Genomic DNA, 26,193 nt, shown 5'->3' with positions numbered 1-26,193 from the left:
ACAAATGGATATTTTCATTCTTATTTTTACAGTTACATTAACTTATAGTGTGTATTGTGACAACAGGAAATGTAATTAAATGATATTCAATTACTATCACGATATAATCGATATAGGAGAAAGGTCACGATATACACTTTTATATCACGATAACGATATATATCGTCATATTGCCCAGCCCTATGCTAATAACAGTAATAACGTTACTAATGGTGATAAATGATTTATCAGGTCACTAAAATCTCATTAAAGACTCTTGAGGTGAAATGCGACTGACCTGCGCGTGCGGCGATGAGGTGTGTGGTGCTGTCGGGCTCTTTGGGGGTGAGCACCAGGCTGCGCGCAATGCGCGCCCCCAGCGCCCTGGCGTGGTAGAACTCGCGCGTGCGCTCCATGGGGTAGTTGGTGGGATAGAGCCCGCTGAACACCACGGTGGTGCCTGCCAGCACACGCCCCTTCAGCTCCGGCACAATCTTACGCATGTCGGGCTGCTCCGCGTCAGAAGCCGCCGCCGCCGCCGATGCTGCTGATCCTGATGAGGAGGACAGAAGAGTTAGGTAAGCAATAGACAGCACACGAACACGTCCACCACACCACAGTCATGCGCTGATCCTGTTACAGTTCTAGTGAAGGAGCATGGAAACGGCTGCATTTACGACCAAGCACATCCACACCAATAGATACTACATGCATTCAGACGACAATGATGCTGATGCTGATGCTGATGCTGATGCTGATGCTGATAATGATGAGGAGCAGAGAAAACACAGAGTTGTATTAAAGTAGTAGAAGTACAGAAATTGACTACTTTTTACTATCAGGAAATGTTTTTTTACTACCCAAGCAAAAGCAAAGAATAATGTAATGCAATACCGTTCCAAAATAATAATTTGTTTCCTCACAATTTAATCAGACAATTATAACTTAATTATCACATAACTACAGGTTAAGCAAGCTAAACCATTTCCCATCACTCAGGTCCTACTCCCTGCATAAAAAATGTATTTAGCCAAGTTTGGCTATTTTGAAAAGATGGGCACCTGACGAATGCAGAAGAGGGGTTTGAAAAATGAACTATATCATCAGAGGCCGTGTACTACCCTTAACTGCATTTTACTGGTGTGGATATTTTATGTGTGTGGATATTTTTTGACATGCAGTTTTGGCCTCTCAAATATACCTAAAAGGCTTTAGAAGTCTCCTTTGTTAAAAAAATATCCCTTTTAGCGAAATATCCCTCATGTTGGCATTTCAATCATTATCCACATGTCGCACTTATACGTAAAAGGATAAAAAATATCTGTGTTTAAAAATATCCATCTAAGTACAATTAGCATCTCAGGCTCCCCTGTTACCCGCTGTGAAATAGAGTGGATTGGGGAGAGTTGGAGTTGGTGAGTGAGATCCTTGTAACTAAAGACTCCGGCTCCCCTGTTTTTCTTCTTCTTCTAAACCCCCCTTCAATGGAGGACTTTCTCTTTCCATTTTCTTTCCTGTCTTTTTTCGCTTTTCACCTTTTTAATTGAGTCGATTTCTTTCACTTCATATAACATATAACAACCTGCTGTGAAACAGAGTGGATTGGTGAGAGTTGGAGCTGCCTGCTGTTACCTGCTGCGCCTGCTCCGTTGTGGCTCAGGTAGGCGTCGTAGCGAGAGTAGTACTCGCCATGGACACGCCTTAACACCTCTTCCAGGTAGATCAGGTGGTCGTCATGGTCACGATCTTCCTCCTCGTCGTCTTCGTCCTCCTCATCATCATCTTCCTCATCGTCGCCCATATCCACATCGTCCTCATCGATGGGGTTGTCGGTCGTGCTCGGGTCACCGGAGCTTTCGCTTTTCGCTGTGGAGGACGCTCTGGCCTGTTTTTCAGAGCTCTGCGGGCTGTCTCCGTTGCCCAGCTCTCTCGTCGACGGCCCGTCGCGCTCCTCGCTCGCCTCTTTCCTCTTTTCGCCGCTATCGCCACTCTCCTCTTTGCTGGCGGCTGAAGCCGGGTCTCCTGAGCCCTGGGCCGGCTGCGGACTCGCCGCCTTGGTTTCCAAGTCGCTCTCCTCGTCGCTGTCACTGGACAAGTTGAAGTCTAGATCGTTTGTAGACGTGGTGGTGGTGGTCGTCCCTGCTGTATGTTCTGTGCTTGCGTTGGTCTTCTCGGCTCCTTCCGACTCCTTCTCCTGCGGCCGGCTCTCCTTTGTGGCAGCACTGCTGCTGCTGCTCCCGCTACTCCCTGCGTCCCCTTTCCTTTCCGCCTCCGTCATATCGTCACCCCCGACCCTCGACTGGGCCTCCACCTCCCCCTTGACCTCTCCTGACCCCCCCTCCCCCTCTGCCTCCCCCTGAGTCCTGTCGTTGTTTCCCTGAGTGGAGGACGTGGAGGTGGAGGGCGGTGGTTGTGCGTGTCGGTCCCGCGCCCGTTTCCTGAGGCCATTGCTCTGCTCCTCCGATGCTGATGTGGTCGCCGTGGCGTCTGTGGACTCTGCCGTGCCGTCTGCCACCTTGCCTGCTTGCGCTCCTGATAGGGGAGAGATGCAGAGATCAACACGTTACATTACATAAGTTACATTTCATGAAAAAACATTGCTACAGTACATTACATATCTTTACACTACATACACAACGTTACATTACATTACAGTACATTACGTTATGCTATATTACGTTACAAAACATTAAGTTGTGTTACTTACATTACAGCCCACATACATACAAGTAGCATTCATTGATCCATAAACAAATCACTATCACACATACTAAAAAGACAGGTGTGTGAGTGTGTGTGCGAGCGTGTGCATGTGTGTGCGTGCACGCATGTGTTGTGTGCCAGACAGAGGAGCTGATTTGTGATCTATTCGGCTGAATAATGCATCAACTACCTGCTTATTAAAACACACACAGGAAGCCAAAGACTACTCCCCCCCACACCACCCCACCCCCTTGTCAGGTAGGTGACCTTCAAGACCTTCAAGCAAAATGTCACATTAGCCCGTCCCTCCAACCTCTGCTTTCAGACCAAACTCACACATCACTAAGACCTGACTACAGACCTACTGCCCTGAAGGCAAAAACATGATGTGCATGACATGGATGTGAAATCGAATAACTGACTTGGTGCAAGTAGGTAGTGTGTTTGCGTGCTTGTATTTGCAAGTATACAGCTTGTGCGTTTGTATGCGTGTCTTCCATGTGTTTATGTATTGTTAGTGTGTGTAAATACAAGGTCCAACAGTATCTTTCCTGGTGGTGTGTGTGCTGTGTGTTTGTGTTGATGTACGTGTGTAGAATGTGTGTGTAATTCCAAGATCCTACAGCACCTCTCCTGGCAGCCTCGCAGGATCCTGGCGGCATGTGTACTGTACGTGTGCTTGTGTGTATTGTATATGTGAGTGTGCTTGTGTGTGTGTATGTGTATGTGTATGTGTACATTATTACCCTTCCTGGTGGCCTCTCGGGATCCAGGCGGTGCGTTGATGTCACCGGTGCCCTGGAAGTAGACATACTTCTTCACCGTCACCAAATTGGGCGCGAACTTCCACACGTCCTCGCGGTCATCGATGATGCACACCATGTTGTCCCCCGACGGAAACAAGTTCCTGCAAGAAGGGAGGATAGGGGTCAGAGTTCAGAGGCCATCACTATGGTATACATTAAAACATCATCACCATGGAAACAACCAAGAGGTCGTTACTAAGGTATACATTAAACATCATCACCATGGAGTCACCAAACAGAAACAATTCCAGGAGAAGAGGAGATCAGGGGTCAGGGGAGGTTGTTACTAATCAGGTTACATCAGTATAGGGCAGGGATATTCAAATGGCGGCCCTTGGACAGCAATGTTCTGGCCCCCCACAAGCCCCTTGAAATACAGAATCGTTTTTTGATAAAAGTATGTGTTCCTTTATCATGCTGAAACGGGACACGGGACATTAAAATGCAGGAAATTACATCTAAGAAATGCAAAACTTTCTGGGGGAGGACCCCCAGACCCTCCACTTCAATGAAGTCTCCCATATTTTTTTCATTGACAGTCGGCAACCATTATACATACATATACACTGTGTGCAGAATTATTAGGCAAACATGTTTTTTGACCATATTGTCCATTTTATGCGTATTTTCTGCCACCAACCTTTATGAACATGAAAACCTATTGGATTTAAGCATTCCAGATCATGCATATGTGTATAATAAGATGGGGGTGTGATCAAAGGAGCCCAACACCCAATATCCGGTGTGCATAATTATTAGGCAACTTTGCTTTCTCCTGGGAAAATGGGCCACAAAATAGATCTAACAAACTCTGAAAAGTCTATAAACAATTTTGAAGTCTTCCAGAGGGATGTGGCTCTCTTGAAATTGGCAAGACGTTGGTAACGTTAGCACAGAAGTATCAAATGCACCGTTGCAAAGTCATCAGTCTCACATGAAATGCCATTGCCAAAAATTTGAAGAATTTAAGGTGAAACTACAAGAAAATTATTACCCTGCAGTGCTATCATATTCCAGAATGTAAACTTACATCAGGTGTCCAGAAGAACAGGTTGTCGAGCACTCAGAGACATAGCAAAGGTAAGAAGGGATGACACCAGACAACCATTTAACAAGTTAATTAAGTCCAGACTGGGTCAAGAAATACCCTAGGACAGAGTTTTTAAAGGTATTATGGACTGGTGAAAGTGACTATTGACAGACAGGGTAGATGAGACCATAGCTGGATCTGTGAGGGAAAAGTTTGCAACTTTCAAGAAGACAGTGGTATTTATGCAGTATTCTGCTGGCATTTGAGTAGAACTCAGGAACTCATCTGAGTGTGCACATTACCGATCTAGCCATGGGCTCATCGATCTGGTCCATTAACAGTCACTTTCACAAGTTCATAAAACCATTGACAAAATTGTCTAAAGACCTTTCTTGACCCAGTCTTGACTGCATTTCTTGTTGAGTGGTCTTCAGGTTTCAACCTGTTTTACCTTGGTCATGTCTCTGAGTGCTGAATACAATGTTCTTGTGGACACACAATGTAGGTTTCAGTTCTGGGATATAACAGCACTGCAGGGTAATCATTTTGTGATAGTTTGACCTTCAATTCTTCTCAATTCGGCAGTTACTTTGTGAGCACAATGCATGTGACACTGATGACTTCGTAACGGTGCATTAGACGGATATGACCAATATCTGGGCAATTTCAAGACAGCCACATCCCTCTGGAAGACTTCAAAATTGTTTATAGACTTTTCAGAGTTTGTTAGATCTCCTTTGTGGCCTATTTTTCCAGAGGAAAACAACGTTGCCTAATAATTATGCACACTAATTTTGCCCTGATATAGGGTATTGGGCCCCTCCGATCACACTGTCTCTTATTATACCAATATGCATGACCTGGAATGCTTAAATCCAATAGGTGTTCATGTCCATAGGGGTTGGTGGCGGAAAATATGCATATAATGGACAATATAGTCAAAACAACATGTTTGCCTAATAATTCTGCACACAGTGTAGTTCGGCCCCTTAACTGGGAGGAATTTGAAAAACTGGCCCTTGACATTTAATTGAATACCCCTGGTATAGGGGCAGCTGTGGCATGGTGATTAAGGAGATGGGTTACAGGTTCCAATCCCACCCTAAGCTCTCCTTACCTCACTGCATGGCTGAAGTGCCCTTGAGCCATGCACCTAACCCCATACTGCTCCAGGGACCGTAATCAACACATCCTGTACGTAAAACAACCAGGTTGCTGTGGATAAAAGCATCAGCTATGTGAAATGTGATGTATTGTACCGGTAGTTCCCAAACCACCCCCTGCTCGATGATTGCTCACAATGCTCATTCATACAGTAGTCCACAGAGAAAGATGCTCGGACAGACAAAAAAAACCCTTTATTAACACTTAAACCTTTACTTTTACTTAGAAAGGTGTAACCTTAACAATTACCGTAGAACACAAAGAAGATTATCATTACTGCCAGGCAGGGCTCTAAATTAATACCTGTCTACTTAGTTTGGCTGGTAGAAAATAACTTTACTAGCCACTTTGACCCATTAGTAAGTGCGTGCTTGGCTAGTAAGATTAACATTGACTAGCCATTTTGACTGGTGATGAAAACATGAATTTAGAGCCTTGGTGCCAAGTCCAAACTTGGACCGGATCTTCCCCCTGAGCAATTTATCATCTGGCTGACTTGCGTTGTAATGAATACAATAAAATCCACATCAGCAAGTGCTAAAGCCTAGTCTGCGTTGCCCTAAATCTACACATATGACCCTTTAGACATCACCATCTCCTTTCAATCAGTCTAGGTGCCCTCTAGTGGGGGCGCGGTGGCTCAATGACTAAAAGGGGCTCCAGGAAGGATTCAAAGTTTAAAGGGCCGTACACACACGTCGCTGCTATTTGCTAGCTTCTCGCTTGCTCGCCTACTCTCCTCTATTTCATGGAACTTTCGCTGAAAGTTCCCGCGGCTTTAACTGCCAATGAACAGGCGAGAAGTACTGAACTCTGCCTTCCAATTGGTTACTCGCTAACTCACCTCGCTCGAAGATAAAATATTTTCAACTAGGGATCCGCCTACATCGCATCGCTTGTACAGTACTCGCCTACTTGCCTGCTAGTCTCGCTGGAACACAATGACATTCTATTGAGTTCATTCGCTGAGCGAGTAACTAGCAGCGACGTGTGTGTACGGCCCTTAATTCAACACGGCCTCGACTCAGCCAATGCTTATGCGAGTCATTAGTCAGTGAACGATGACTCTCGTGACCACTTCCACGGTCCGCTGTCAGAATACCCCACTTATGACAGCGGGTCCGAAGGAGTCTCGTGGGAAATACTTTTCGTTTGAAAACATTACTTTAGATACCGTATTCAGATTTGTATCAACTGCTGGCATTCCGTGATGAAAAATAGTCTCACAGCGAGTTTATTTGAACAGCATTTTTTCATTACGGTGTAGATTTTGAGACAGGTATGCCACGGGCACCACGCAAACGACGTCATCCTACCTTGTGCCCCTTCAATACAATGTACCATTACGTCGGCGACCCGGGTTCTATTCCGACTGGAGACCCTTAGCGAGATCCTTCCTTCCCATTTCTTGTCACAATCTCTCACTGTCCTGTCCTGATATAACAGATGGCCTTTCGTACCCAACATCTCCTTTAATATCGGTCTGGATGGCCTTTCGCACCCCGACCTTCAAGAGGGCAGACGGGGTAGGACTCTGTGCCCTTCCCCTGGGGCTATTTCCAGTAGCCAGCAGAGCAGTCAGACAGGGGGAATCTTCAAGCCCTTAAAAAGGCCAAGGAGAATGTCAATATTGCTGAGCTCCACCATAGCAGAGAGCATTTCATCAATACTTCTTACAGGCCTCGTAAAAAAGGAACTCAAAGGCCGTGGCCCTGGACAGGACAAGAGCCTGTGATATACATCTAAAAATATATCTTAGAGGAGTCCTCTTTAAAAACAATCGATTTTTAATTGGGAGAAAAGCCCATCACGAAGCTCTGCTCTTTTGAGTTCAAATAAGTGCAGACATTGGACGTCTCCTGCTGGCATGCCTGGCTGCGGCTGGGCTGAGACTGAGGACCCTTCATGTTCCTGGAGCCAATAAAACACATAACCACCACTCCAATAATAATAAAGACATGCTAATAAATGCATGGAGCTGCAAACCACAAGCCTGTCACTTTAAATCCTCCCTCATCGATCTGACGGAGCTTATGGGATCAGCCACTCCATCCACACTCCCGTGGGAAGCTGACGGGGGCTCGGGGTCAGGGCTCCAGAGTGGGCCTATTTTTTTTTTTCAAATAGTGCTAACATCAAAAAAAAAAATGCCGTCTCACTGGTGCAACTAGTCATCAGAGGAAAAAAATGAATGGGCAACAATACTAAACACTATTGGCTATACGATTTCTCATCTCAAATAGACGAGATGGTTACTACCAGAAAAAAAGTAGTTTGAGTATCTATTAAAATATGGCCACAAACACCATCAGCCACTGATAAAATCAGTGAAGAAGGGTCAAAAAGCAGAGAGTGTTCCACTTTTGTCCTGCGAAGAGCAGGCCAAACTTCAGGTGATACCCCAAGCGACTCCATACTGCCTGCCATTTGGATATAGCATCCCGAAATTTAGACCAAGCGAGCAAGAGACATGCACAGGAGACATGAATGTCTCGTTCAAGACATCGTTCATGCATCTTGAGCTTAGGAGGGAGGGTGGGCTGATGAGGAGAGTGGCAGCCAAGGAGGGAGGAGTTGATGGTGGGGAGTAGAGGAGGGAGGGTGGGGTGATGAGGAGAGTGGTGGAGAGGAGAGGAGGGGAGGGAGGGAGGGTGGGGTGATGAGGAGAGTGGTGGAGAGGAGAGGAGGGGAGGGAGGGAGGGAGCGGACCTACAGGGGTGCCGAGGGCCAAGGAGGGAGGGTGGTCATGGGGAGAGAGAGCACGCCTACAAGGTTTGGCTCTGAGCCCAGTTCAGCGGGGGGCGACCGCTCTTCAAAAAGAGAGCTTCGGCTCCTCTTCACTCCACTGTGCTGTGCTCTGCTCGTTCCCTAGAGGAGGGAGGCAACACACTCCCCTACCCTACCCAGCAGCCTGTGCTCCTCTCCTCTCTTCTACTCCCCTTCCTAACAAAGGCACTTTGCTGCACCCCCATACTCTACCCAGCAGCATGTGCTCCTCTCATCTCCTCTCCTCTCCCATCTCCTCTACTCCCCTCCCTAACAAAGGCACTTTGCTGCACCCCCATACCATACCCTACCCCGTAGCCTGTGCTCCTTTCCTCTCCACTCCTCTCCCCTCCCCTCCCTAACGGAGGCACAATGCTGCGCTCCGCTAACCATCCGCTCGCACGCTCCGCTACCCACCCGCTGCTGCTGCTACGCTAATTACCATGCAAATGAGGAGCAGGGCGTCCTGTCCTGTCTAGACCTCCTCTCCTCTACTATCCTCCCCATACTGTCCTCTCCTCTCCCTAAAGGAGGGAGTCAGCACGCTCCGCTCCACCACGCTCTCCAATAAAGCAGCCTGTGCTCCTCTCCTCTACTCTCCTCCCCTCCCTAACTGTGGGAGCTAGCACACTCTCCAACCCAGCAGCCTGTGCTCCTCTCCTCTACTCTCCTCCCCTCCCTAACTGTGGGAGCTAGCACACTCTCCAACCCAGTAGAGAGAGATGTGCTCCTCTCCTCCCCACCCCTCCCTAACGGTGGGAGTTAGCAGTACGCTCCGCCACGCTCCCTAATACAGCAGCCTGTGCTCCTCCCCTCCCCTCCCTAACTGTGGGAGTTAGCGCGCTCCCCAACGCATCAGAGAGAGAGCTGCTGCTGCTGCTGCTGCTGCTGCTGCGCTAATTAGCATGTAAATGAGGAGCAGGGCGAAGCCACCACTGATCTCCGCTCAGCAGGACGGACACGACTGGAGAGGTCTCATCTCCACTGGAGGAGAGGTTGCATCAATACATTTCCTTATTTCTGTCTTCCTATCCACACCAGGCAGACAGCGAATCTTATTGAACCTGTTGCTTTCGGCTTTGGCAGCTCTACATGACGTGGGAATGAAGAGAAGAGAAGAGAAGAGAAGAGAAGAGAAGAGAAGAGAAGAGAAGAGAAGAGAAGAGAAGAGAAGAGAAGAGAAGAGAAGAGAAGAGAAGAGAAGAGAAGAGAAGAGAAGAGAAGAGAAGAGAAGAGAAGAGAAGAGAAGAGAAGAGAAGAGAAGAGAAGAGAAGAGAAGAGAAGAGAAGAGAAGAGAAGAGAAGTCAGACAGCATGTCTTCCTGAACCTGTTGCTTTTGGCAGCTCTACATGGCATGGGAGAGGAGAGATGTGTTCTTGGCCACACAAAAATCTGTCAGGTGTAATTAAATATCTTCCTCAAACGTGGTCATAACAGCACGCCTGACATTTGGCAGGATTGTCTCTCTGTGGGTCTTTAGCAGGCTCGTCTGTGTCTGTGGGTCTGTAGCAGGTGTATCTGTGGACATTCAGTAGGCGTCTCTGTCTGTGTGCTGGCAATCACCTCAGGTGGGGGAGGAGTCAAGTGGGTAGAGCCAATCAAATTACTCCACAGCAACAACAGCTCTATTAGGAGTCGCCCTCAGCTCTATTAGAACTCTACCCTCCATTTTGTGATGTTAAGCCCAGTTTATGCTCAGAAAGTTACATGGGGACATTGAATAGTGTTTTCATAAACATTCCGCTTTGCGTGAACCATTCTGGACAATGAGTCACTTTCTTGTTGTAAATTACTGTGGTGGCTGCTACAGTGCAATCAAAAATGCAGGTTGACATTTATTAAATGTTTCATTTTCATTTCATTGTCGGAGTCTGTGCAAATAAATGAAGCAACAAAGCAACAGACACGTATAGTCTACTCCTTGTATTGAGGGCAATTTGAACAATCCTCTTGTTGCCCCTACCTTTGCGACGATGAATAACATAGTGCAGACCTAGTGATCCCGGGACGGAGCAAAAATCAAAACTACTATCTGTGGAGACCTGTGAGCGACAGGCTGTCGCAAGAAGCATACACAGCCCTTTACTCTGTTGTGCCCTAATGGTTAGGGAGTAGGACTTTTAATCGCAAGGTTGCATGCACAGCTGACATTGAGTAAGGCCCCTAAATTCATGTTGCTCACTCGAGGGAGTGAAACTAAAACCCCTGTAGCTATCTGTGTGTGTGTGTATATGTGTGTGTGATCTACCTTTGGCTAAATGCATGTGTGTGCTATATGGTTTATATATGAGAAATTATATGTGAAATGTCTTGTGCATTCAGTATTTCTGCAATGCATGCTAATGGATACCTTAATTTCCCTCGGGATTAATAAATGATACTCCACTCTACTATAACAGCAGGTTTCTTTGGCTTGAAGAGTTAGTTTAGTGTAATCCAATGAAAAAAGGAAAGTAATAAGTAATAAAGAAATAAGGAAGGTTATCTTGTGACGAAAGATCTTGTGTGAATCAAATCATAACCCAATTTCAACACTGTTAGCTTGCAATATTATTTCTTTCTTCATGAAAAAAGTAGTAAAACACAGCCAGCAGCTTCCAAAAAGTAAATACATAAATTCCTATCTAGAAAATTCCCCCGTCCCTGTCAATCAAACATGCCATAACTGCATACTGAAAACCTGGCCTGTAATTTTATAATAATCAGCATAATTAAGCTTTTAAAATGGGAGCTTACATTAACCTCTCCTGAACTAGAACATCCGTCGTCTGATTTTAAAACGGCTACATGATGGAAAAGGTCAGCTTTTAGGATCGTCATTAAAAATAAGTAAGTAATTAGTGCATAATTACATCTAAGGAAAAAGCCCGATGCGAACCGCACGGACATTATTCTTACCTTAGAATGAGAATTGTAAAAAAAACTCACTGCAATAACACTACACATAAACGCCATTTTGTCAAACTGAGATGTTTAGATTCTTAATCCCTTAGCGCAGCACTATGGCTCTCTGTAATGTCATGGCAATGTTGTTATGATGTATTTAAGCATTTTCAGCAAGTGAATAGGGTCGCCGGCGACCCCTGCTGCAATAAGAGGCTACAGGTGCACTGTGTAGGATTACTGATAAAGATTCTTAATGCAGTGCAAGATCTCTTCACGACACACAAAAATGTTAGGAGGTAGCACATGGGATGAGATGGGAGCGCATGGAAATGGGTTGGCAAGCTCTGGGGAGGATGCTTTGGATGAAAGGTGATGTGGGGACACTGGAATGGCACTTTTTTAGACGCACAACGTCAGACAAAATAAACACTAGTGTGACTGATTGACAAAGACTGACAAACGCCTCTGACTGTGTGTGTGTGCGTGTGCGTGTGCGTGTGTGTGTTGGCATGCATATGTTTTGGGGAACTTGCAGACATTTATTTAATCCAAAACTTTTCCAAAACTATTCTGCACTTATTTTCTAGCCAAGAAGTTTGTGAAGAAATTCTTGAGATTCTAAACTCTGAAAACTTTGGTTTACGTTTCTTCTGAGATTTTTGAACTCTTGTGAAAACTTTTGTTTTGCTTGTGGCTCTCCTTGCTGTGGGGGATGTTTGGCAGTACAATAGTGTATGCAGAGGGGAGGGGTGTGTGTGTGTGTGTGTGTGTGTGTGTGTGTGTGTGTGTGTGTGTTTGAACCTTTAGTTTCCCGTTTTAGAGTAGTGTATGCAGATGGGAGGTGTGTGTGTGTGTGTGTGTGTGTGTGTGTGTGTGTGTGTGTGTGTGTGTGTGTGTGTGTGTGTGTGTGTGTGTGTGTGTGTGTGTGTGTGTGTGTGTGTGTGTGTGTGTGTGTGTGTGTTTAAACCTTAAGTTTCCTGTTTTAGAGTAAGGGTCGATGCACTCATCTCTGGACAGGATGCGGTGGGAGAACAGCTTCTTTTCAGGATCCAGAAAACCTGCAGAAGAGTTAAAAAACAACTAACTGGTCATATATATTTATTAAATCTTTTATAGGAGCAAAACACACCACAACAAACTGGTTATATTACCGGTAATTCATTAAAGCCTGAAGAGGAGCAAAAAACACACTACAAGAAAATGGTTATATTAATTCATTTTGCCAAAGATGCATTTCACATTTTGACTGAAGAAAAAAAAAGTCAAATAAAAATAAAAAAAATCAGAGAGAGAGAGAGAGAGAGAGAGAGAGAGAGAGAGAGAGAGAGAGAGAGAGAGAGAGAGAGAGAGAGAGAGAGAGAGAGAGAGAGAGAGAGAGAGAGAAGGGGACTGCTGAACTGTGTTCTGCTGTTGAGGTACAGATTTGCAGAAGAACAAAATCATCCCAAGCAGAGAGAGAGACAGAAGCTGCTGAGAGCTGTAGGATAGGAGGGCGAGAGGGGGGTAGCACAAAAACATCACTAGAGGCAACAGCAAAACTCCATCAGAGGCAGTATGCCTGCCTGTAGCTACTTTGAAGAGCTTCCCATCAAAGTGGACAATGCAGAGCCAGATGCACATTTATGTACAACACACACACACACACTCCCTTAAAGCGATGGTTCGGAGTAGAATCACCCTAATGCCATTTGAACCGTGACACCCATCCACCTTTACACCCGAAGTGTTTTCTGCCGCAGACTTACATCAACAGAGTTGCCGTGTTATTCGATGTTTATTCCGGTTAGCTTGACTCAAGCGCATATGGATACTGGGCACCGTCTCCAAACTTTCCCCACAAAAATAACATGTCATTATACCAAACTTCTGCAGTAGCACAAATATGGTCTGTACTCACGAAACGAAGCATATGGAAGTTTGGAAATAGTCCAGGAGTTTAGTATTATCAACACAAGCTGAATAGCTTCTCTGCTGCTAAAGCTGTGCCAACGTTACTTCCGTCATATGAGACAAGCCCGTAAAAGTCTTCAACAAACTTCCAGACGAGAGTGTTAAAAAAGTTTTCACTGAATTGTGATTAAGGCTTATATTTTCAAGGCAATACTTAAAAGATATTTCAAATCTTACCTACTATCAATTAGACAAGGATTTTCGTTATCAATACTGATGCTGAATTCACTTTTCATTGTGCATATTATGAGCTTCGTTGAGGACTCTTACATGCTTGTCTTAGATGACGGAAGTAACGTTGGCGCAGCTTTAGCAGCAGAGAAGCTATTCGGCTTGTGTTGATAATAATAAACTCCTGGACTATTTCCAAACTTCCAAATGCTTCGTTTCGTGAGTACAGACCATATTTGTGCTACTGCAGAAGTTTGGTGTCATGACATGTTATTTTTGTGGGGAAAGTTTGGAGACGGTGCCCAGTATCCATATGCGCTTGAGTCAAGCTAACCGGAATAAACATCGAATAACACGGCAACTCTGTTGATGTAAGCCTGCGGCAGAAAACACTTCGGGTGTAAAGGTGGATGGGTGTCACGGTTCAAATGGCATTAGGGTGATTCTACTCCGAACCATCGCTTTAAGTATTCTCCACAGGCTTCTTAACACATTCAATACACAATGTTTTTTGGAATTTTAGCTGTAGACTCCCAGCCAATTTCATCATTTTTTGTCAATTTTTTAACAGCCACCGAATATTTTGCCTTCAACCCACAGATGCATGTCAGGGCTTGTTACGGGCCCAAAAACTCCACTTGATTTTTGTGTACTGTTACACCGCAAATATAATATTATATTATCCTTTATGGGAGTAGACACAATAAAGGGGGACGCGACTGACCGAGAAGGTGTTATTACATTGTTATTACATGCTATGGTGTAGTAGTTACGTTACTACCTGCTATAACGTAGTAGTAATTATTATGTTATTAACGTTATGGTGTGGGCATAGAGCCTATATTATTATCATTATTAGTAGAAGTAGTGTTATCTGCTATGGTATGGGTGTAAAGCGATTCGATTCAATCTTCAGATTATAGCGAGGTATACTGATACACACACACACACTCCCTTAAAGCGATGGTTCGGAGTAGAATCACCCTAATGCCATTTGAACCGTGACACCCATCCACCTTTACACCCGAAGTGTTTTCTGCCGCAGGCTTACATCAACAGAGTTGCCGTGTTATTCGATGTTTATTCCGGTTAGCTTGACTCAAGCGCATATGGATACTGGGCACCGTCTCCAAACTTTCCCCACAAAAATAACATGTCATGACACCAAACTTCTGCAGTAGCACAAATATGGTCTGTACTCACGAAACGAAGCATTTGGAAGTTTGGAAATAGTCCAGGAGTTTATTATTATCAACACAAGCCGAATAGCTTCTCTGCTGCTAAAGCTGCGCCAACGTTACTTCCGTCACCTAAGACAAGCATGTAAGAGTCCTCAACGAAGCTCATAATATGCACAATGAAAAGTGAATTCAGCATCAGTATTGATAACGAAAATCCTTGTCTAATTGATAGTAGGTAAGATTTGAAATATATTTTAAGTATTGCCTTGAAAATATAAGCCTTAATCACAATTCAGTGAAAACTTTTTTAAGGAAGTTTGGAAGTCTGGAAGTTTGTTGAAGACTTTTACGGGCTTGTCTCATATGACGGAAGTAACGTTGGCGCAGCTTTAGCAGCAGAGAAGCTATTCAGCTTGTGTTGATAATACTAAACTCCTGGACTATTTCCAAACTTCCAAATGCTTCGTTTCGTGAGTACAGACTATATTTGTGCTACTGCAGAAGTTTGGTGTAATGACATGTTATTTTTGTGGGGAAAGTTTGGAGACGGTGCCCAGTATCCATATGCGCTTGAGTCAAGCTAACCGGAATAAACATCGAATAACACGGCAACTCTGTTGATGTAAGTCTGCGGCAGAAAACACTTCGGGTGTAAAGGTGGATGGGTGTCACGGTTCAAATGGCATTAGGGTGATTCTACTCCGAACCATCGCTTTAAGTATTCTCCACAGGCTGTATCAACACCAAAGCACCACACAGTGAAAGCAGAACTGCTCTTCTCCCCAAAGATCTCTCTCTCTCTCTCTCTCTCAGACGGCTTTGTGTGTGTGTGTGTGTGTGTGTGTGTGTGTGCGTGCGTGCGTGCGTGCGTGCGTGCGTGCGTGCGTGCGTGCGTGCGTGCGATTTTTATGGGGCTCTCAGGAAGATTCTCATTAAAAACATCAAGGGCAGCAAACAGGTCTGAGCGTCTTCGTCCTCCTTCCCTTTTTAGCCAGCAGCGTCTGTAGCTCACACAATCCCCATTTTAACAAAATGAGACGCTTTGAAGCATAGTGTGCATACACACCCACACACGCACACACGGACAACAGCACATCCACGGGTAAACACGTTTAATTACAAGCACAGGAGTACAGACATTTTTTTTTTTTGAAAGGTACACTACTCTTTCCAGCCGAGAAGCTTGAGCCAAAGATATATTATCTACACATACTGAGATTTATACACTGCATTTTTAAAAAGTATTTTATTTAGGGCTTTTTGGCCTTTATTATTATAGAACAGTGTGAGAGTAGACAGGATACGATTGGGAGAGAGAGATGGGGCAGGGTTGGGAAATTACCCAAGCCGGATTCGAACCGGGGTCCCCGTGGCAATGTAAGCCCAAATGTGGGGGGCTTAGCGGGCTGCGTATACATTGCAACTTAACAAAGCCGTGAGGCCTGATCTGCCTTTTAAGTCAAGCTGCTGCTGGCCAGGAGGTGAGATGATTGAAGAAGGTAGGTCTGCATTCTGAGGAATAAGCTCCAGAAAATAAAGTTTATTAAATTAAAAACAGCGACGTTTCGATCACCCTGGATCTTCGTCAGGCAGATGACAGGCAGACGACGAAGATCCAGGGTGATCGAAATGTTGCCGTTTTAACTTAACTACCTTTAATTTTTGGAGCTTATTCCGCAGTGTGCAGACTACCTTCTTAAACTGTCTGACACTTTTGTCTAGCACCTGCAACAAGTGACTTTGGATGCGCGCACCCTACCCAAGACGACAGGTGAGATGAGCCAGGAAAGAGCCTTCACAGGAGAACAGCCTTCACATGAGAACAGGACTCTGGGCAGCTGATGCACCTTTCAGCACCATTACATTCAATACCATTACATTCAGCACCATTCACTTCTATACTATTTACTTCTGCACTATTCCCTTCTACACTATTCACTTCAATACCGATTCCCACTGATGAATCCCAACAGTAAACAACACAGCCTGCCTCAATCAACCACATTCATTTAACAAGCAACATGTATGATATGTGCCAACATGTCAATGACTACAGGGCATTTGATGCTGCATCCCACATATCCTGCACAGCATCCTCTCACCACAGACGTTTCAAGACTGCAAAAAACGGCAAGAGTGAAGGTAGAGACTGCCCCCTTGTGGAAGGTAAGGCATGAGCATGAAGAGTGGACACAGCCAAGTCAAGTCATTATGTGATGGGTGCGTGCAGGATCAAGAGGTCAGTTAATTTACAATATGCAAGCATGAGCCACACAACAATGAGCTGCTTTTTACTAAGAATTTGAAATGGGGGCTGATAGGTGTCCACATCCTCAGAATAATATATGTTATATATAATATAGGTCCGTAACAGTGCACTGTATTCGTACCGAACCGAACCAAAATGACCTTCGGTACGGTACAGTGCTGCACCGAACGGTAGAGTAATATGTTATATGTTTATGTTTTTCCTGCCTGCTGCCGCTACAGCAACAGGAGGACCTGTGTCGGATTGGAGGAGTAGCTTAGTGGAAAAGTGTACTGCTAGCCAGGGCTTTGAACCGGTTCAAGGAACGAAAACGAAAACCGGGAACTTTTTGTATTTTACAGGGAACAGAAACGAAACCGGAAACGTTATTATTTTTTATGTTCTGGAACGGAAACACTTATTTAAAAATAATGGTAACCGGTTAATACCGGTTAATACCGTTCCTCAAACAAACAAAAAAATTAATATAAAAAGTTAATATTTTCTGCACACGTTACCATGACGGCTGAGGTTCACGTCCTGTGTGACATCAGACATTCTCTGACTGAATGGAGAGAGAGCTGTGGATTACAAAGTCTCCACTCCACATCTTAAATAAGAGAAACCACTGTCATACAAAAGGGCAGAGTTTCCATTGCATCATTGTAAGACATTGAAGAGAAGCGTATGTAAAGCGCACCGAGAATGTTCGGCGTTATTGGGCATCCATGGCCGCTTCAAATATGCCCAAACTCACAATGTCCATCATAGCGCTCCCTGTGACCCAAGTCAGTGTGGAGCGTGCATTTTCATCATTGAGGTTTATTCTCCGCTTCTCCGCTTAGGTCGTCCCTGAATGACAAAATTCTGGAGGATATTCTTTTCATCCGCTTGAATAAACAGTTTGGAATGTAGGCTGACTCATTTGCAGTTCCGTCTTTCTTGGATAATTAACGTCAGTTAGGCCTATGGGGAGTAATCAGCTGACAGGAACGAAATTAACCGTTCCGGGAACAATATTTTTTTGTTCTAACCGGTTCGGGAACGTCAATTTATTGGTGGAACCCATAACCGGAAACGTTATAATTCCGTTTCTGTTCGGAATGGAACGTTTGGAAAAAAATAACGGTTCAAAGCCCTGTTGCTAGCAACTAGCAAGAGCTTGAAGTAGGCTATGGTTCCCTCTCACTATATGCAGTTTGGGAAAACTTGGTAATAAGGCGCCAAATCGCTTTCAGGCGACATGGAACAGCGGTCAGGAGAGCAAACGAGGTTGAGGTAAATTTCCCACTGTCCAGCGACTACACAGCAATACAAGCAGGGTGCAGAGCAATTTCTTGTGCGGGGAAATAGAGGATTGTGCACACTTTTGAAAGTGCTATTACTTACACTGATGAAATGTCCGACCCAAAGTAGCAGTTTCCACTGCAATGCTCGTGTATTATCAATAAATCCATTTTACAACTTCTTGAATTGATAGTTGAGCTTTAATCTTCGTCTTAACAGTTTCAAAACACACACAAACTAATTAACATAGCAACTAGTGGCATAAAAAGGTCCACATGTCTGCCGGAGTAGAGAGAAAAGACGTTTGCTTTCCACAAGCTCTGAGAGAAACACAAGTGGAGCCTAGAGTAGATGGAAACCGAGTTTCCAAGTCTGCCTTCTTAACACATTCAATACAAGATGTTTTTTGGAATTTTAGCTGTAGACTCCCAGCCAATTTCATCATTTTTTGTCATTTTTTGAACAGCCACCGAATATTTTGCCTTCAACCCACAGACACATGTCAGGGCTTGTTCGAAAGCCCAAAAACTCCACATTAAGCGAGCACTGGTTTAGGTAAAAATTGCGTTTTTCAACATTCGAACTGAGATTTGTCACTGGTGCGCTCTGACTCTCCGAGTTTAAATTGCGGGTCTAAATGTATTTTCACGCCCGAAGAACAACTCTAGTAGCTTCCAAGTAAACTATTTCGATGCAAAAATCACCTGGTCAGGCTATTGTTCAGAGCCACATCATCTGAAATGCTAGCTAGCTAATGTCACATTGCTAACACAATAGCAATAAACCACGCACTGAGGAGGAAAATGGTTTTGCAATTTTTTTTTTACCATATACTGTACCGAAAACGTATCGAACCGTCACCTCAAAACCCGAGGTACCTACCAAACCGTGATTTTTGTGTACTGTTACACCCCTAATATAATATTTTATTATCCTTTATGGGAGTGGACACAAAAAAGGGGGGCGCGACTGACCGAGAAGGTGTTATTACATTGTTATTACCTGCTATGGTGCTGTAATTACATTGTTATTACCTGCTATGGTGTAGTAGTAATTATTATGTTATTAACGTTATGGTGTGGGCATAGAGCCTATATTATTATCATTATTAGTAATGTGTAGTAGTAATTATTATAGTATCTGCTATGGTATGGGCGTAAAGCGATTCGATTCAATCTTCAGATTATAGCGAGGTATATTGATACATTTCTATTATTATTTACACCCCTAAGTAATAATAGTAGTAGTAGTAGTCGTAGTAGTAGTAACTGCTGCTATGGCGTAATTATGCTGTCATTACCTGCTATGGTATGGGCGTATAGCCTGCTGCCGAAAGTGAAGACGTGCAGTTCGTAGAGCTTGGCGATCTTCTCCAGGAAGTTCTTGCAGTGCGGCCGCAGGCGCGTATGAAGCATGGGCTCCCCCCGGCCCAGCTGGAAATGGAAGATGCCCTGCACACAACAACCAGGTTATTAGCTTTATAGAGAACCTTTCAAAACACCCAAGTTCGCTTAAAATGATCAGTGATCAGTGTACAGTAGGTGTGTGGCTGAGTATGTAGGTGTGTGTGCTTGTGGACACTACAAAGGTCTTCAAAGAGATGTGTGTGTGGTGTGTGTGTGTGTGTGTGTGTGTGTGTGTGTGTGTGTGTGTGTGTGTGTGTGTGTGTACATTGTTGGCTAGATGTCTGCAGTGTTGTTCCGTGGGGTGTGTGTATCTTGTTAGCTAGGCGTCTGCAGTGTTGTTCTGTGGTGTGTGTGTGTGTGTGTGTGTGTTTACCTTGTTGAATAGGCGTCTGCAGTGTTGGTGTGTGTGAACCTTGTTAGCTAGTCGTCTGCAGTGTTGCTCTTTGCCGTGTGTGTATGTGTGTGTGTATATATATGTGTGTGTGTGTGTGTGTGTGTGTGTGTGTGTGTGTGTGTGTGTGTGTGTGTGTGTGTGTGTGTGTGATATTACAGCAACTGGCCTGGTGGAGTGTGTATTATACATAAGGAGCTCGCTGGGTCCCGCCTTGTCCTTCATAGCATCCTGTTAATATGTCAGCAGCTCAGGTGTGAGTGTGTGTGTGTGTGTGTGTACCTGGTTAGCTAGACGACTGCAGTGTTGTGCTGTGTGTGTACCTTACTGGCGAGGCGTCTGCAATGTTGCTCTGTGGTGTGTGTGTGTGTACCTTGCTGGCTAGGTGTCTGCAGTGTTGTTCTGTGGTGTGTGTGTGTGTGTGTGTGTGTGTGTGTGTGTGTGTGTGTGTGTGTGTGTGTGTGTACCTTGTTGGCTAGCGTCTGCAGTGTTGTTCTGCGGTGTGTGTACCTTGTTGGCTAGGCTGTGGTGTGTGTGTGTGTGTGTGTGTGTGTGTGTGTACCTTGTTGGCTAGGTGTCTGCAGTGTTGTTCTGTGTGTGTGTGTGTGTACTTTGTTGGCTAGGCGTCTGCAGTGTTGTTCTGTGTGCGTGTGTGTGTGTGTGTCTGTGTGTGTGTATAGCTTGTTGGCTAGGCGTCTGAGTGTTGTTCTGTGGTGTGTGTGTGTGTGTGTGTGTGTGTGTGTGTGTGTGTGTGTGTGTGTGTTGGCTAGGCGTCTGAGTGTTGTTCTGTGGTGTGTGTGTGTGTGTGTGTGTGTGTGTGTGTGTGTGTGTGTGTGTGTACTTTGTTGGCTAGGCGTCTGCAGTGTTGTTCTGTGTGCGTGTGCGTGCGTGTGTGTCTGTGTGTGTATACGTGTGTATACCTTGTTGGCTAGGCGTCTGAGTGTTGTTCTGTGGTGTGTGTGTGTGTGTGTACCTTGTTGGCTAGGCGTCTGCAGTGTTGTTCTGTGGTGTGTATGAGAGTCTGGTCCAGGTCCACCATCAGCACCAGCTTCCGGTTTCTATGGAGACGCTGCTGATCCTCACGACCAAGAAGCTCCGCTTGCTGCACACACAAGCACACACACACACCTTTATATTCACTGAAATACTTCATCACACACACACAGCACTGACCTCAAACACCACACACACACACACACACACACACACACACACACACACACACACACACACACACACACACACACACACACACACCACTGAGATCAAACACCAGATACCGCACACACAGCACTGAGCTCAAACACCACACACACAGCACTGTCCAAAGAGTAGAGATATACGACAGACAACCAGCACTGACCTCAGAGCTGACCATCAGTTCCGGAACACTGTGCACCATGGAGACGTTTGCCGTGGAGGTCTGGACTTGCTGCTTCCCATTCTTGCTCTGCAGCCTGGATATGGAGACATTCACACACACGCACGCACAAAAGACGAGAACAACACAGTGGAACAGAGAGAGTGTTTTTTTTTCTACAGTTTGGGAAGTGGAAAGAAATAGCATCACAGTCTGAATGTGGTGTGAAAACAGTGGATATGAGCAAAGTGGTGCAAAACTGGTCCATCTTGCAGTAAAAGACCCAAAAGATTTTAATGTATGCAGGCAAGTTGCTCCAAAATAGTTCCAAGATATCCTTTTCTTTGTGGCTGCGCTTGGGAGATTGCAGGTTTGAGCTAGCCTGGCGACGTCATCCTATGTACTCCACCCAAAGATTTTGGCTCCGCACATCGTCTGGCAAAAGCCTCCAGCTCGGTTCTCTCAGTGTTTAGCCAATCAGCAAACAGTTGAGAGTGGTGACGCAGAACTGACCCGCGAAGTCCGTTACTGATTGGGTAAGGTAACTATAACAGGGTATATCCACCAATCTTGAAGTCAAATGTACTACCATTTAATACCCTTTTTCACTACCTTTAGATTTTTTTTTACAACCATCACGACACTCAGATGCAAGTACTAACTAACAAGACATCTTTTGTAATTTCTACCTCCTTAACATTACACTTTCGTTTTTTTGCAAAAAGATGCTCGAAAGGGAGCAGTGCGGCGGGACGGTACCATGCTCAGGGTACCCCAGTCATGGAAGAGGATGGGGGAGAGCACTGGTTAATTACTCCCCCCACTAACCTGGGAACCTGACGCCCTAACCGCATAACCATGATGGCCCCATACTGCCCTCAGATACAGAATCAATCATTTTTTCTGTCAAAATGGTACAACAACAAAAAATAATAACTAATTTTTCATAAAATAATACCTTTTGAGCAAATTTACAACTTTTAAGGCCATTACATTTTGGCTTTTTAATTTATCACCTTTTAATACTTTTTAAAACCCTGCATACACCCTGTATATGCACACTTTTGTTTTGCTATTTCTATGCTTTTGCGACGCTATATAGTAACAGTCATGCTAATAAAGCACAAAACACACGGAGTCAACAGTCACTTTCACCCAGGCTAGGTTTGAGCCCCAGGTTGCGAACTAATAGGGACAAGTACCGCCACACATTAACATCACTTGATGGGTCTTGATTTCTTCTTGGATAACATAATGTCACTGCAAGACGGACTGTTTGAACGCCTGAATGGCCAGTGTACGACAAGTTTTACACAAATAAACACACCACCCAAGGCCTAATGGTTAGCGAGGTGGTCTTAAGATCAGAGGGTTACAAGTTTGAATTCCACCTTTACCTCTCCCTACACATCATGGCTGACATGCCTTTGAGCAAGTCATCTAACCCTGGATTCCAATACCCTGTATAATAACGAAGTCGCTTCGTAAAAAGCGTCAGCTAAGTGTAATGCAATGTAATGTAATGAATTGTAAAAAATAAAGACCAAATTTACATTGCATTACAGTTTTGATACGTCCTATACAAAAGACTTCTCTAATGTTTCTCAAGCATGTTACATGTATAAGCATGTAGGTATTGCATCACACTAAGATTAGTAGGCACACATGTATAGGACAAGAAGAACTCCTGTGTTGTATGAAGCTCCTATGCAGAGTCAGTCAGTGTCCAGGTGCTGGTGAAGTGCAGACACAAGTAATCCAGAGAACAAGAGAAGAATCACCGCACACTGGTGGACTTAACTTTGCTGTTATTTTTTTTTTGTATTTCAGTGAACAATGCTTTTCACTTGTGATTCCTCAGGTTCACCGCATTATTCACTGAAATAAAAAGAAACCAGCAAAGTTAAGCCCACCAGAGTGTGTTGACTGACTCTTCTCCTTTTCTCTGAGCTCCAGTGTTGTACTTACTGTGCGAGGTCCTTCCCACACTCGGCACACATGCCCTTCATCACTATGGGATGGCTGCATTCCTCGATCCGTGCCACCACACCACTGCACATGGGAAACACAACAAGACGTCAGAAATATGCTACATCACAATTACAGTAGTACACATTACATCACATTACAACAGCAGAGTACAATACAACAAGACATCAGGATTCAGCAGGCAGAAAACTCCACACCAGCTGCTTTCAAAGTGGGGCCCACGAGGAGGGGGTGCTCTGGTGGGCCACAGCAAGTTGGAAGGGAAAGTATAGAGAAACAAAGTAACTGGTTGTGAGAGGGGTTGCGGTGCACAGCAAAAAAAAAATCCTGTAAGTGTGGCACGACTCATGTAAGAGGGGCCTTGGCAGGAATTAACCGTACCACTATATGAGGGGGCCTTGTCATGGTCAAATTTGGCAACCCCTGCACTACACTTTGTGTTACAGTTAGGGCTGTAACGATACACTCAACTCACGATTCGTTTCATATCACGATTTTAGCCCTATGGTTCGATACACTCACGAATTTCACATTTGCCGATGTTATAAAATACAATTATGAATAAAACTATGACAGATGGTAGGTATAACAGGTTACACGAGGGTACAAATCATTTTTAAAAGTTTAAATATAATAATGATGATGATTTGAAGCTGGGAAGCACTATCACTTCAAATCATGTGGTAGTTTTCTGGACTGATGAGTGTCAAAACTTTGAAGGGATGTATCACGATACTGCCTCCTTGTATCACGATACAGTATCATGAGTCTGTGTATCACAATTTTCTCGGTTCGAGACAATAGCATTACAGCCCTAATTACAGTACATTACATTACAAAAGCAGAGTGCATTACTTCACATATACAACAATACTTCAGGAAGCTCAACAATACACTACGTTACATTATGATGTCGGAAAGCAGAGTATATCTACAGGTTGATCTAAACTCCGAGAGATCACTGACGAGGCCACAATTCAAAATGGGTGTCTTCACTGTATGTTTAGAAAGACTTGCGAAAGAAAGCACAGGCCGAAAACGCTGTTTGATGTGAAGAATCCTGGGATTGGCCACAGTGTAGCCCACCTTTTCTTTCATCCTTGAACAAGCAGAATGTAACAATGGTCTGCTAAATGAGTTCAAGTCAGAGAGCCAGTTATTATAGCAGGATGTACATACGAAGGACTTTCGTTTCAGTTCATTAAGGATTAATTGTATTCATGACAGCAGGGCTTTGAGGGGTTTTCATTTCTCTCCTCAGTTAGTAAAGAATTAATTGGCTTCACGGTGCCAAAACAAAGCGTGTGATGCCCCCTGCCGTTCATGCTCAGACTCGCAAGTATTAAGTGTATTTTGGCGGCGAAAACAGCCCATAAATCTCGCAAACTTTCTTCAAACAGAACAGTGGTCCACTAACACAAAACTTAAAATTATATCACAAATAAGCGCACTGCGGTTGGGATTGGTTATTAGGTTGATAACCAGTGATAATATAACAGAATGAGTTTATATTTTTGATACGGTGATCTACATAGTGCACTAATGGCAATGCATTTAAAGTTATGGATGTAGAGCTCTAGAACTAGCCTACAAGGGTGCGCAGTATAGAAAGACCATGCCCAGGGCCAGACCATGCCATAGTAGCAACTCATTCATCGTGACGGAAAGTCAACACTGTCGCGTGCTTCCAACTCGTGTAACAATGTTTCCCAGCAAAACAAGTGCAAACCGCGACTTGTTAACCATTTGGTACTTTGTTGTGACTTGTAACGAACTTAATAAGTGACGTCTGATCGTCCAAGCACACAGTCACAACACTGCAAAGTTTGACAGTAGGTTAAAGCAACAATTGCGACAAGCTACAAAACACACGCGCGTCAAATTGGCGCACGTTCACCAGTGTTGTCCACAAGGCTCTAACGTGATTCCCCGTTAGCTTAGACAAGTAAATGTGAACAGACCATTTCCGTCACCGACAGAGACCAAAACGTGTGCAATACGCGTGAAACATCAACATAACCAACATCGCCCTTGACAATTTACTGTCAAACTGGTGGAGGTTCTGGTGGGGCTAATAAAGCTAGCTAACATCATCGCTAGCTTGCTATGCAAATGCTAACTAGTTAGCTCCCCTGACATGCTAGCGTGTAGGACTGCCTGCAACCAAAGTCGGTAGAAGAACCAACACTCCAAGTGCAATATCATCGACTTTGTACAGCAAACGTGATTGCAGCTATAATAATAGCAGAAAAATACTCAGTAAGAACAATATTGTCCGCTGTCTTGCGAGTAGTACCCTAGAAAGTTACTTACCCAGGCGAAATGACTTGTCCAACTTGACAGCACAGCTCCTTCACAACTCCTGCACGGTCCGATTTCACCTTCTTTTCAGGCAGTCTGTTCGCCTGCTCCCGCACTCCTGCTTCACTCTCCTCCGCAGGTCGAATAGGGGCGCACAGTGCAAGTACCGAATCCACATTGACAAACGAGCCAGGCTTAACTTTCCACTCCAGTAGCCGCAAAGGGCAAGCTCCTGGTGGGCAGCGTACCTCCATCAGTCCCGCTGTGGGGCCCTCTGGAGCTGCTGCACCACCGCCGCCTGAGTCTGCAGGGTCCTCCATCTGCCGTGCACTCTGAATCCCTACTAACTTCAGTCAGCCGAGAATTCAAAGGCAAGTTGTTGATGCCCAAATATAAGTGAAATAGAAATAATTCAAACGGGCCTCCGACGGCCAGTGGGAAAAACGAGTCCTACAAAGTGCACAGCAATATCGCACTCCTCGGTGTTGGATGGTCAGGGGTTCAGGTTCGTTCGCTCTTCCCGCCCGTAAACAGGAAACGCAAGTGTGCAGCGATAGCAATGTCGTACAGCTTCC

General features: G+C 44.7%; 1 protein-coding gene across 2 annotated transcripts in view; it reads right to left on the bottom strand.

Annotated features, from left to right (window-relative positions):
- ctdp1 (CTD (carboxy-terminal domain, RNA polymerase II, polypeptide A) phosphatase, subunit 1) overlaps nt 1-26,133 on the bottom strand; it is a 140,344-nt gene extending 114,211 nt beyond the window's left edge. For both annotated transcript variants that reach the window (XM_063185752.1, XM_063185753.1), the window contains exons 1-9: nt 25,631-26,133; nt 23,297-23,380; nt 21,332-21,425; nt 20,942-21,070; nt 19,472-19,622; nt 12,302-12,392; nt 3,429-3,589; nt 1,612-2,511; nt 278-532 (exon numbers count right to left, since the gene is read on the bottom strand). In XM_063185752.1, coding sequence (XP_063041822.1) covers nt 278-532; nt 1,612-2,511; nt 3,429-3,589; nt 12,302-12,392; nt 19,472-19,622; nt 20,942-21,070; nt 21,332-21,425; nt 23,297-23,380; nt 25,631-25,938 — 2,173 coding nt within the window. In that variant the 5' untranslated portion in view covers nt 25,939-26,133. The remainder of the gene's footprint in view (nt 1-277; nt 533-1,611; nt 2,512-3,428; nt 3,590-12,301; nt 12,393-19,471; nt 19,623-20,941; nt 21,071-21,331; nt 21,426-23,296; nt 23,381-25,630) is intronic.
- Between the last annotated feature and the right edge of the window lie 60 nt (nt 26,134-26,193).

The sequence above is a fragment of the Engraulis encrasicolus genome, chromosome 20 (assembly GCF_034702125.1).
Source record: "Engraulis encrasicolus isolate BLACKSEA-1 chromosome 20, IST_EnEncr_1.0, whole genome shotgun sequence".
In the NCBI taxonomy this organism is placed as follows: domain Eukaryota; kingdom Metazoa; phylum Chordata; class Actinopteri; order Clupeiformes; family Engraulidae; genus Engraulis; species Engraulis encrasicolus.
This window is presented reverse-complemented; position numbering and strand designations above follow the sequence as displayed.